The 14,069-nt window shown below is 42.5% G+C and overlaps 1 protein-coding gene across 3 annotated transcripts in view; it reads right to left on the bottom strand.

Annotated features, from left to right (window-relative positions):
• Positions 1-4,916: 4,916 nt before the first annotated feature.
• LOC140908873 (N-acetylated-alpha-linked acidic dipeptidase 2) overlaps positions 4,917-14,069 on the bottom strand; it is a 55,364-nt gene continuing 46,211 nt past the window's right edge. For all 3 annotated transcript variants that reach the window (XM_073336829.1, XM_073336848.1, XM_073336839.2), the window contains one exon: positions 4,917-13,816. In XM_073336829.1, the coding sequence (XP_073192930.1) occupies positions 13,627-13,816 (190 nt within the window). In that variant the 3' untranslated portion in view covers positions 4,917-13,626. The remainder of the gene's footprint in view (positions 13,817-14,069) is intronic.

The raw sequence follows: 14,069 nt of genomic DNA, 5'->3' as shown, positions 1-14,069 counted from the left end.
GCATCACTACCACCAACCAGATTCCTCACCATAGTCAGTCTGACCTCCACTGTACTGAACAGCCCACAGATTTCGGCACGGACCTGCCTTCAACTATTAGGCCACTAGGCAGCAACCACATTTGTGGTGCAACACGTGCATCTTCACATGCGCGGCCTTCAGGGCTGGGTTAAGAACAGTCTACATACCACACAAACACAGCCTAAACAGACACCTTGTAATGCTGCTTAAAGTTCAAAGACTTGCTGTGCTGGTTGACGCAACCCAACAATGTGTTCGTGGGAGTCCCTTTCACACTGACTCCACTTTCAATGATTTGCACAACCGATGCCGCCTCGATAGGCTGGAGGGCTATTATCACACAATTCAGGGCCGGAGGTCTCCCACCGACATGGTTACACACATCTCCTGGAACTGCATGCAGTTAACAACGCGTGCTTGCACTTTCTGCCATTGATCAGGAACAAGACTATACTGGTAATGACAGACAACATTGCCTGCATGCTTTATATAAACCGACAGGGAGGGACAAGGTCGCACTTCCTATGCACCGAAGCCATGAAACTATGGAACTGGTGTATCCGGCACAATGTCAGCATCTCAGCTTTGTACCTTCCAGGATGTCAAAATACCACAGGTGAGCAGGGAATTCTTCCAGGACCACAAGTGGGAGCTAAACAACACAGTCCTACACAACATATTCGAGCACTGGGGTCACCCATGCATAGACTTCTTCACAACCTCCCAGAACTGCAAATGCCCGTAGTTCTGCTCAAGACCAGAATTGGGTTCCCATTCCTTGGGTGATGCCTTTCTCCTCAAATGGGATGTGCCTCTGCTATACGCATTCCCACCTATCCCCCTGTTAGTAAGGGTGATACATAAAATAAGAGCCAACAAGGCCAAAGTCATCCTGACAGCCCCACATGGCTCAGACAGACTTGGTGCTCGTACCTGTTGAGGATGGTGGTAGGTGCAGAGTGTACTTTTCCACTCTTGCCGAATCTTCTCTCACAAGATGCCAGAGAGGTTTACTATCCAAACCTAGAGAGACTTCACCTGAGAGCATGGTTTCTAAATGCCTCCAGCAGGACAAACTGAGCTTCTTTGAACAGATGAAAAGACATATTAGTAAACAGTAGGAGGACAAGCACATGAAATACTTACCTGCATAAATGGAAGAAATTCACAGTCTGGTGCCGAAACAAACGAGCCTGACCTGTTGTTGCCCCCTTATCAATAGAATACATGCTGGAACTAAAGAACTCCAGCCAATCCCTTAGCTCACTTAGAGTACACCTCACTACTGTTACTGCTTTTCACCACAAGGTGGATGGTGTATTGATATTTGCCCATCCTGCCACCAAACGCTTTCTTAGGAGCATCAGAAATGTCTACCCTGAAATATGAGTACCTACCCCACCTTGGGACTTAACTTGGCACTACGCTGCCTTACCAGGGCCACATTTGAACCATTAGCAATATGCTCTCTAACACATCTGTCAATGAAGGTGGCATTCTTAGTCACTATCATGTCCACCTGACGAGTGGGAGAGTTAGGAGCCCTCATGGTGCATCCACCTAAAACATCTTTTGCAAAGATAAGGTTACCCTAAGACCTCACCCTAAATTTTTACCTAAAGTATCCTCCTCTTTGCACCTGAACCAACCACTCCATCTTCCCTTTTTCTTCCACAAACCTCATGGGAGCAAACATGATGGAACTATCAGCAGTTTATTCATTGGATTGTTCTCTCTCTCTTAGCATTTCAGTAGTTTAGTTAATCCATTTTCTCTTAGTTGTAGAGCTTTATTTTCTCTCCCCTGCCACCTTAAAAAACCCTTTTTATTTTTGCCTTGTCCGTTTTTTTCCCAGAGACATGCCTCTTGTGAAAGGAGGTCATCTCTGTAGTGGATAAGCATTCTCACTGTATCTGCTCCCTCAGGGAAAACCACATTCCTGAAAAGATGGTTTCTGCCAAAAACTCAAGCCCAGATAGCAGAAGGACAGAGAACTGAGACAAAAACTCATGCTTATGGAGACAGCTCTTCAGCCTTGCCTGTAGCCACACCAGGAGTCACCCAGATGGCACGAATCTTCCCCACAGCCCTCAACATCTAGGGACCATGGACTGAAGAAAATAGCTGCAGACCCCTCACATAAGGCTTCAAAAAGAGAGCAGTTAGTCCCCAGGTTGAGCCCAGAGCTAGTCAAAAAAGATCACTGGCACATTAAGTATCGTCAATACTGAAACAGTCCAAACATGGTACCCATAGCTTACAAGGGTCTGGAGCGGCAGGTACTAAAGACCTGTTGGGCATAAGCACCAAAACAATGGGACAGGCTGATAAAGAGAAGGACAAAGGTCAAACCACTGATAAGATGCTGCCGGTACAAGCAGTACCATAGGCACTCAACAGTGAGCACCCAACCTTGGAGTCCTTGGTATGGCCAAGATCCCCGATCCCCTCTGTGTCAACCCACCGACCATCACCATCATGGCACCGGTTCAGTTGGTACTGCAGGAATTCAAACATTCAAGAGAACTTATGGTATGTGTCATACCAGTCTCCCTTGGTCTCCCCTTACCAAGTCTCCTTCAGAAACAGGAATCTTTACAGGCACTGTGCCACACACCTCCATTCTCCAGTGGTGAATCAGAAAGTGAGCTGGAGCAGGTCACCTCTCACCACTTTTTCCACGCTCCTTATGGTGGCCACTGTCAACTTGGGACCCTTCAGTCATACCCTCCGTCTGTTCCTCAACTACCATGGTATGCCCAACCATGGGCGCTGCCATTGGCACCTATCCCACCACCTTGTATGCCATCCTTGGATGGCATACAGATTTCCCGCTTCCCGAGCATCCAGCAAGACCCACCATGAGCCCTTGAGGCATTCTCCCTCAGCCATAGCATCTACAGCCTCCAAACCCCAGAGGAGATCATGAAGGAATAGAAGGGCAGATTTGAAGAGGAAGTCATAACAAAGACCATCTTTTCCTCCTGTCCAGACGAGGCAGTGTGATCCCTTCCCACCATAAGCTCTTGGACACCTTGCCTTCCTCTTCCTGCAGAATAGCCCTCCCCATCAAGGAGGTTCTTCTGGACCCAGCCAAGCTTATGTGGCAAACCTTGGCATCAGTCATGCCTACCTGCAAATGGGCTGATGAAAAATATTACATCCCAGACAGGGATATGGGATTTTTTCCCCATCCCCCCTCCTAATTCTATTGTTGTGGATGCCATAAACTCCCATGCCAATACCAAATGAGATCCATTCCCTATGAGAGGTATTGGAAAATCTTCGACCTACTCAGGAGAAAGGCCTCTTCCTCTGCCACACTGCAATTCAGAATTGCAAACTATAATGCTCTAACAGCAAAGTATAACTACATCAAGTACCCCAAGCTTAACACTTTTATTGATCAGCTCCCAAGAGTCCTGTGAACGGTTTCAGGCCATTGTTAATGAGGGACAACTATTGGCCAAGACAGTACTCCAATCAGCACTTGATGTAGCCAACATAGCAGCCCAGTTCATCTCCACAGTGGTGGTTGTGCGGTGAGCATCCTGGTTGCACCTACCTGGTTTCCATAAGGAAGTGCAGACGACTGTAGAAGACCTTCCCTTCAGAGGCACCAAATTGTTTGCCAGGAAGACTGAGGCATCCCTCCATATGCTTAAACGCTCCAGGGCTGCTCTCCACTCATTAGGGATTTATACTCCTGGACAAAAAAGAAAATTTAGTCCACAACCTCAGCATAAATCCCACACTCTGCATTTTCCAACTCAACACTACTCTGAGCCTCAGAGGAAAAAATCTAGATTACCTAAACATTAAACAATGAGGCCTCCAGTCTTTGCTGTCACAACCATCCACCTCAAAACATCAGTTTTTCCATATTGGTTGAAGCACTGACAGACCACTCCCCTCAATACCAACTGCAGCTGACGAACCCATCACACCTATTTAGGTACCCCCTTGCTTCGTTCCTCAAAAACTAGGAACAAATAATATCCAACCAATGGGTCCAGGAAATCGTCCGCAATGGATACTGTGATGGGTTCAGTCACAGAGACCCCCCCTTGGGACTGTCGCCTGATGTGCTGAAATTACCTCTGAGCCTTGCTAGCTTGGGACTTCCAGAACCCTGTCTTGTTGAGCCAGACATGCTAGCCTGCAGCAACACAGACCCAGGGTCTGGTCCACGTCCCCAAGCTGCAGACTTAAATTGCTGAGCTGTTTTCAGTTACCTGTTTCCACAACCCAGACACCCAGTTCCCAATGGGATCCAAACCCCAAATTAATCCATTTTACTCTGTATAAAGCTTATACAGGGTAAACGCATAAATTTATCCACCCTCTATAACACTGATAGAGAGATATGCACAGCTGTTTGCTCCCCACGTATTAATCACTTACTCTGGGTTTATTAAACAAAAGTGATTTTATTAAGTATAAAAAGTAGGATTTAAGTGGTTTCAAGAAATAACAGAACAAAGTAAGTCACAAAGCAAAATAAAACAAAACACGCAAGTCTAAGTCTAATAAATTAAGAAACTGATTACAGGTAATATATCACCCTTAGAGATGTTCCAGTACACTTCTTTCACAGACTAGATTCCCTCCTAGTCTAGGCCCAATCCTTTCCCCTGGTACAGCCTTTGTTAGAGCCAGCAGACATCTCAGGTGGTAAGTAGGGGTTTTCTCATGATTGGCAGCCTCTTTTGTCCTGCTCTCCCCACCCCCTTTTATAGCTGTGGCACAAGGAGGGAATCTTTTGTCTGTGCTTGTCCCCACCCCCCGCCTCATCAATGGAAAAGTACAAGGATTAAGATGGATTCCAGTATCATGTAACATGGTCATGTCACCTTAAGACCCCTAGTCTCCATTCTTTCTGGGTTGGCCCACACGTACACAGGAAGGCGTGCAGGTAAATAAACCATTTACAACCAATTGTCCTAGTCAATGGGAGCCATCAAGATTCCAAACCACCATGAATGGTCCAGACTTTGCATAATTACAAAAGGACTTCAGAGTTATACTTCATATTTCTAGTTTCAGATAAAAGAATGATACAGGCATACAAATAAGAGGAATATATTCAGTAGGTTATAACCTTTGTTTTGATACCTTACAAGAGACCTTTTGCATAAAGCATATTCCAGTTACATCATATTCACACTCAAGCATATTTCCATAAAACATATGGAGTGCAACATCACACCTCCCTCTTATGAAGGGGAAAAGACCTGTTTACTCTCACAGACAACACAGCGGCAATGTTCTATCTCAGCAAACAAGGTGGCACCTGCTCATTTCTGCTCTGCCAAGAATCAGTTCACCTAGGGGATTTTTGCATTGCCAACTCTATCGCTCTCAAAGCTTCTTACCCTCCTGGAGTGCAGAACAAGCTGGCAGATCACCTAAGAAAGTTATTTACGAGTCAACCATGAGGGGTCCCTTCATCTGAATGTAGCCAGTCCATTTTCTAGTCCTGGGGACTCCCCAGGTAGCTCTGTTTGCAGTGAGATAGGGAACAAAACTGCTGGCATTTTGTGTTGTATGTGGTTCCAGTCTGTTCCCTAATGGATGCTTTCCTGATACAGGAAGTTGCTCTCCCAGGGTACGCTTCCCCAATTTGACTCCTTCACTACTAAAAATCAGACTGGATCACGCCTGTGTCATTCTAACTGTCCTAGTATGGCTGAGACAGCACTGTCCCTTTTGGTGAAAGAGCTGATAACTGCTTCCATTGGACGGACATCTAATTTCTCAAGACCATGGTTGCCTGCTCTGTATAAACCTGCAAGCAATCCATCTAATGACATGGATGCTCCATAGTTAGATCCTGTGGAGGAATCGTGTTCAAAAGAGGTTCAAGATCTGCTGCTGAATAGTAGAAAGCTATCTACTAGATCTTCTTACCTTTCTAAGTGGAAGTGTTTCTCTATTTGATCTGTCTGGAGTTTGAAAAATGCAATGGCAAATCTAGCATATTTTGGACTATCTTTTGTACCTAAAACAGCAAGATTTGGCAGTTAGTTCCATCAAGGTCACCTAGCAGTTATCTTGGCCTTCCACCCTCAGGTGGATAACTGCTCTGTCTTTTCTAATAGAATGTCAATAAGATTTTTGAAAGGTTTGGAAAAATTGTATCCTTAGGTATAAGATCCTAAATTTGGTATTGTCAAAGCATACGAGTCCTGCTTTTGAGACTTTTGCTCTTTACTGTACATTTCAATGAAGGTAGCATTTTTGATGGTCATCACTTGTGCTAGTAGGTTAGATGAGCTGCAGGCCATGATGTCTGGCCCTTTTAATGCTGCTTTCTTTAAAGACAAAGTTTACCTGCATTCTCACCTGAAATTTTGTCTCAAAAGTGGTGGTTAGATTCAATATCAACCAAGCAGTTTACCTACCTTCATTCTTTCCCAAACCACGCTTGAATAAAAATGAGGAAAGGCTACACTCTGGATGTCAAGAGAATGTTGGCGTTCTACCACAACAGGTCCAACCAGTTCCTTCCTAGCTCTTTGTAGCAATCACAGAAAGGATGAAGGGGCTCCCAGTTTCTGCTCAGTGGATATCATCTTGGATAGCCTCATGTATTCACCTGTGCTACAATTTGGCTAATGTTATCCTGCCACGCAGAGAGACCGCATATCAGCAAGATTGCAAGTGGCTTCTTCAGCCTTCCTGGCTAAGGCTCCTATCCTAGACACTTGTAAGGTGGCAGCTTGGTCTTCGGTGCACCCGTGCTTCCATTATGCCATCACTTGGCAAGCTAGAGATTATGCCAGATTTGGGCAAGTTGTCCATCAGTTTTTGTTTAGATAGGCTCTGATCCCACCACCTGTTTGCATGGTTTGTGAGTCACCAAGAGTGGAATGCACGTGTGTAATCACTCAAAAGAACAACAGTTGTTAACCTGTTCAGTAACTGTTGTTTGAGATGTTGCACATGTCCATTCCACGACCTGGCCTATCCCCTCTGCATCAGAGTTTTTCCAGCAAGAAGGAATTGGGGGGGGGAGATCAGGTGGGCTCCACCCTTCATGTCTGCACACAGTGGCACTTGGCAGCAGAGGATGCTTGATCTTCATCGACAGGTATCCTGAGGGAAAAATTTCCAACAGCTGTGTTTAGGGCATGCACATACCCAGAGGAGAAAGGGACATGTGCAACACATCTCAAAGAACAACAGTTACTGAACAGGTTAGTAACGGTTTTTGACTGGAAAAGTAAAGACATCCCATTAACTTATGGGTATATGAAACATTTTAAAATTAACATTTTCTACTTGGCTCCTCAGTATGTGTGACCATTCTGCATGATGATTCCCTCCACTGCATGAATGCAGAGACACCAGTGGAACCAGGAAGATGGCAGGAGACATACTTCCAGTTTGCTGGGGGGGTGTCGGGAGCTGGCCAGAAAGAGGAAGATTGCTAAATAGCCGTATGTTGCAGGTAGAAGAAGGTACCATGTCCTCCTCACAAACTACTTAACATTTATATTTGAAAAATTATTCCATGGTTAAATATCAAAATTACAGCCATTGTTGTTCAAAGCTGAATCTCAGCATAGCCGTACCTTTTACTTAATTAAAATATTTTTAGCCTAAAGTTATGTATTTTAGGACAGCTTTGGCTTTGATAAACACATTATAAATCATCAAATCTATGGTGACTTTACTGCAAATATCATTTTGGTATAAAATGTTCCATAACCTAACAGCCAAAAATATGATCTATATGGTTTTTTTCTAGAGAAACTGTAGTCATGTATTTGTTCAGAAACAAAATAAGCCTTTCTGCTTTCAAGAGTTTCCTGTGTAGAGACTTTTTTATAGCATCTAATGCTTTTTAAATAAATGGAATTGTTTTTAATCAAATGATATTGTGCTTAATGGAGAAAACATTTTAACCAAAACTCTACATGTCCTTCATTAAATTTCCTTTATGCCCACTTTTGTGACAGTAATTAACATTAAGGGCACCCACTAATGAAAACTACCTATAGTAAAAGCATTGGTTCAGAATTATTCTTTAATGATGATGGCACAAATTAAGAGGATGTCAGCACTTCCATGATGAGCTGCTGGCTTCAAAGGGTTTATAAATTGCAAAGAAACACTCATTCCAGCGTGATATCTGCAGTATTAACCATTTAGGGAGGAGTGATATTAAAATGCTGCGCAAATAAAATAGCTATAACCATTGGCATAATTTACCCAGAGTTGTGGTGGATTCTGCGTCACTGACCATTTTAAAATCAAGATTGAATGGCTTTCTAACAGCTATGCTGTAGGAATTATTTTGGGGAAGTTCTGTGGCCTGTGTTAAGAGGTTGGACTAGATGATCACAAGGGTCCCTTCTGGCCTTGGAATCTATGGATCTATTTCCAAACTTTAAGTGGCAAGAATTTTCAAACATAATTACAGAAAGATACAATGGAGTCTGAGATAATGTGCCAATGTTCAAGGTTAATACAGTAGAATGTAACTGCTCCAGAAGGGAATAGTCTTAAGTTAAAAACAAAAAGAAACAAAAAAAACCCCTTCAATTGTGTATTGTCATGTTTATAAAACTAAAACTCTTCCCTATCTTGCTTTGTGTATCTGTATAGCACTGCTACACTTAGATGCATTGCACATGCATCTTTTAATGTATGACATAGGAGCACTGAAGTGGGGATGGAAAGGAGTCTGACATCCCACTCAAAGCAAGGAAATCCTGTCCAAACGTAAGCCTGCTCCATTGTGCTTAGGTATAAGGTATTACAAATATCTCCAGACAGTGTAAAAAAAAAACGAAACAAACAAAAACAAAACAAAACCGGCCTACCTTAAATTTAGACACCGTGAATGAGTGACCACATAATTGATGTCCTTTCCTTTGTTATCATTTCCTCCTCTTTTAGTCTTGTTATATTTTAGATTGTCTTTTTTTATAATATTAAGACTCACTCTCTTCCTCTCCTCACAGTGAAAAGCATAGTAGTAAACCAAGTTAATTAGAGTGGGTTTTAATATCAAGAATGAATGGGACAAATTCATAAGTGTTGTAATCCACTGAAGTCAATGGAATTACACCAGAATCAATTTGCTCTATTATTGTTTCTCCCAAAGCCACTCAAAATCATTGACTGACGTCCATACATCACTGCATTAAAAATATGCCAGTTTTGACTGTCTCCAGCTCTCAGATGACACATAGGCTTCAACGTCAGACTTTTTTCTTTGGGGCACTAGTAGATGGTAGCAATTCTTTCCTACCCTGACAATCTGCTGCCTACGGATTAAGGAAAGGGGAGTACTATCAGTATCCACAGTTCAAGGGCTGTGGCTCAGGTTTCACTCTAAAAATATGGCCTAGTTTAGAAATGATGAAAATGGTTGCATAAATAACACAGCAGTATGCCACTGTAACTGGGTGTGACTTTACATGCCTATAGGGCAGAAAGAGCCGGTGCAAGCAAGAAAAGCATTTCTCAGTAGGATATCAGATAAAAAAAAAAAAAAAAAGGGAGCTGACAGCCTCCTGTGAGCTGCTTTTCCAACTACTCTCTCTCTTTCTGAGTTGTGTTTATTTAGAAGTATATAACTCCTCTCTGAAACACCTCACAATAGATTTAGAAATAATCAGCCAAACCTTGCAAGAGAAATAATGGACTATCTAATAATGAATTAGCTTCCTTCATTAAAGTGTCCAGAAAACCTATAGTTTTCAACCCTCACCAAGGAAATAGATGAGCCTTAGAGCGTGGCCTGATGGTCAATGAATTCAGTCTCTCACCGCTCACAGGAAACATTTTAATGTAGAGAATACATCCTGGGAAAAATCCCCTGCCAACAACCCCCCCCTTTTTTTTAAACCAGAGGATTAATAGGTCAGCAACCTACCTACGTGGATCAGCCCTGGCAGTAGCATGTACAGACACAGGCTGTGTGGTACGTAGGTACAGAACCATTTAGGGCATGTAAGTTTCGCCTGCTTAAAGGGACTTACTGATGTAACTCACATTGCCTTGTACCTGGCTTCGAGCCTGATCTCTTACTAGATTTACTGCTGTGTTGTTCCTTTACTTTGATGGAGCTACTTTTTATTCTCACCTGTGAGAGCTGGGAATGGTTTCAGGGCTAAGATGCAGCGGACTAAATTAATCACTGGTGAAATTCCTCGAGGCTTCTGTGAAGTTGATCCAAGAATAAATTATTGCCCAATGGCTGTATGTCTTACTACTTACTAGCTGTTGCTCTGTGGGAGACAGAAGTCACTTTGATAAGGCTGAAAAGATGCAAAAGTACCAGCGCCAAAGAGTTCAATAATGAAATGCTCCTACAAAAGCATCTCACAAAACTGGGTGACTGGGCAACAAAATGGCAGATTAAATTCAATGTTGATAAATGAAAAGTAATGCACATTGGAAAACAATCCCAACTATACCTATAAAATGATGGAGTCTAAATTACCACTCAAGAAAGAGATCTTGGAGTTTTTGTGGACAGTTCTCTGAAAACATCCATTCAGTGTGCAATGGCAGTCAAAAAAGTGAACAGAATCTTGGGAATCATTAAGAAAGGGTTAGATAAGAGAAAATATCATATTGCCTCTATATAAATCCATGGTACACCCACAGCTTGAATACTGTGTGCAGATGTGGTCGCCCCATCTCAAACAAGATATATTGGAATTGGAAAAGGTTCAGAAAAGGTTAACAAAAATGATTAGTGGTATGGAACGGCTGCTATATGAGGAGAGATTAATAAGACTGGGACTTTTCAGGTTGGAAAAGAGATGACTGAGGAGGGATATGATTGAGGTCTATAAAATCATGACTGGTGTGGAGAAGTAAATAAGGAAGTGTTATTTACTCCTCCTCATAACACAAGAACTAGGGGTCACCAAATGAAATTAATAAGCAGCAGGTTTAAAACAAACAAAAGGAAGTGTTTTTTCACACAATGCACAGTCAACCTGTGGAACTCCTTGACAGAGGATGTTGTGAAGGCCAAGACTATAACAAGGTTAAAAAAAAAACTAAAGTTCATGGATAGGTCCATCAATGGCTATTAGCCAGGATGGGCAGGGATGGTGTTCCTACCCTCTGTTTGCCAGCAGCTGGGAATGGGCAATAGGAGATGGATCACTTGATGATTACCTGTTCTGTTTATTCCCTCTGGGGCACCTGGCATTGGCCACTGTTGGAAGACAAGATACTGGGCTAGATGGACCTTAGATCTGACCCAGTATGGCTGTTCTTATGTTCGTAACTGCATTAAACCCTTGTTTGAACACATTCATTCAAGATAGCTCAGTCTCTAACGTGCTTCAAGCTATGGTCTCTCTTGTAAGGCTGAGAATACAGATGGTAATTAAAAGTTAGTTTTGATAGAATTTTTTCTTATGTTGACACCTGTCCTCTAGGATCTGGACAAAAGCCACTAAAATAGCCACTCAATGGTTGATCGCTGTCAACCTGGGTTGGATTTGAACCTGCCTTTTAGCATCTCCACCCACCCCGTTCATAGTAAGGCTTTTTTCCTCCTGGTTTCCAGTGAAAATGAATTAAAACCTGACTGGCCATTTTAAATGACAGAGCTAAACTATTTGGCAGTGTTTCCCTGAAGTTATTTTTCTGAGTTACATCTAGCAAACCAAACATCAAGTTTCATCCAAATTTAATTTTGTCAAACTGCTTTATTGTCCCATGCTAGGCTTTAAATGCTGAGGACTGGATGCTGTTCAGCTACATGACCCACAGATTGCTTCAGACAGGTTGAATAAATGAATCAAAACATGGGCACTGTGTAAATGGAGTTGTGGAGGGCAGTGTAAGTGATATTTAATATTATCCATTTATATGGACAGCCTGAAAGACCTCATAACCCTTATATGCAGCCAGAGCCACAGAAATGCAGCCACTTCTGGAACTGAAGGTAGCAGTAAGCTGCCGTATTGCACACCCAGGGGAAGAGAGGGAATGTTGGCCAAGCCACTGAGGAAAATCCCCACTCTTACAACATTTTCTTCTTTTTATATCTGGCGTATGGTTTCTGAAAAGCGTTTCAGTTTCCTTTTTGTGTGGTCATTTTACTTTCTTCCTTCATCCCTGTAATTTAAAATAACTGTAAGTTTCACATTAAAATTTTTACTGGTAACATTAGAAGACAAAAATTGTGTGTCACTTAGTCCTGTAGAAGTTGAAGGAGAAATGCTGAGCATTCCATCCCTTCTGCTCAGAACAGTAATTAATAGCATTCTGGGAAAACATTTTCCATCTCTGTCATCAGACATCAGGTAGTGGGTGAGAGCATGGTATAAAATAGCTTTCCCAATTAAAGAGGGCATGAAGAATAACAGCTGATGAGAGGAAAGTGATAGCTTGTTACACAGGGAGCAGATAGCTCATCACAGGAGGGATGGTGATTCTCTACTGGCCCTTTTTCCTCTTAAAAATACCTGGGTAGTGATATTGCGTAAGTCTGGGATTTTCAAAAGGAAAATTTCAAAAAGGGATTTGGATGCCTAACTCCCCCCATCCCCTTTGTAAATCTCAGCCTGAGGGTTTTCAAAACTTCTGCATAGAAATAGATTATTTTTAGTACTTCATTTGATTAATAAAAATGGCATAAAAAGCATCTGGACCTACATTGTCAACTGTTCACTGATTATAGGTGTGCAGCATGGGACACCTAGAGCTGGAGTTTTCAGAGGAGGAGGAGAACACCTAATAACATTGAAGTAAGTTGGGATTGTGGGTGCTCACCATCTTTTATAATCACACCCACAATCAAAGACTATGGGTAGGGAGATAAAGCCTGATAATTCAGGGTATAAATCAATCTCTATGAGGGGATGACTGTGAGTTTCTTGTACCTTTCTCAGAAGCATGTGGTGCTGACCACTGTCAGAGACATGATACTGGACTAGATGAACCATGGGTCTGATCCAGTACTGCAATTCCTATGCCCTAAATCATTGTCCACACTGGGGAAAATTAGGTCATAGGCATGGCCATAGTGGATCAGACCCAATGCACAAGCTGCCTCAGTGATGGAAGCTCTCGTGTGGACAGAGTTCAGGCATTCTTACCATGTTGTTTAATCCTGCTCAGAACACCATTAAGACATGGTGTTAAACCCCTGAGTCCTATCTGCATTATGGCTTCCACGTGTTACCACTAACAAAGCTGCACCAGTAGCAGGGTCTAGTTTCTCTAGTGCAGATGTAGCTTAGGAGATTGATTTTCAGAAGTGCCAGGAACCCAAAAACTGAGGTCCCCAAAATTAGTGGATCCTTTGGAAAATGTAAGCGTTCTAACTGACATTTTTGAAAAAAAAAAGGCCAAGTAATTTTTTTTTTACTAGAGTTTTGTTTTGTTTTTTTTAAACACAGCAGTTATGCCAGTCTCAGAGAACTAACACTGGTTCCTTAACCATCAGTCCCATAATGCCAACAGCTCTCACTGACTCCCATGGGACTTCTGTATGGAAAACGCTGGTTATATTGCAACCCTAGTAAATACTATGCACAAAGTGGAAATGGCATCACTCGAGTACATTCACTGCCGTTTTTAAGAGTTAGCCATGTGTTCAAGCCTGCTGGTGCCTTGTTCCTATGCTACATCCTTCAGCGTCCCTGCTGCAGCCTGCACAGTGAAGGCTGCAATGGAGATCTGCCTCTTTACTTCTTCCCAGGCTTTGCGCTGATCTGCTTTGTTTTCAATATCAAACATGGCATCGTAGATCCCTGGGAATGACTCTCCAGCGTACTTGTTGTGGCTGCTCGGAGCAAAAATAATGTGTCTGTGGGGAAAGAGAAAAAAGCCTTAGACAGGAGGGAGGGATACAAGGGAGAAAAGGGGAGCTACTGAGACACAGCTGGGGGGGAATCCCTGAGAGAAAGAGCAAAAATTGTGCTGGAACTAGAGCTGTTTAAAAAAAAAGTTAATTTTCAGTAAATTTAATATCATTTGAAGTTTCAGTGAATTTTTATTTCATTTTTTGGCCAAAATGAAAAACTTTTGGCTCCTCCCTTTCATGGGAAAATGAAAAATGT

This window comes from Lepidochelys kempii, chromosome 1, assembly GCF_965140285.1.
Source record: "Lepidochelys kempii isolate rLepKem1 chromosome 1, rLepKem1.hap1, whole genome shotgun sequence".
Classification (NCBI taxonomy): domain Eukaryota; kingdom Metazoa; phylum Chordata; order Testudines; family Cheloniidae; genus Lepidochelys; species Lepidochelys kempii.
The sequence above is the reverse complement of the archived record's forward strand: the minus strand, read 5'-3'. Positions and strand labels throughout refer to the sequence as shown.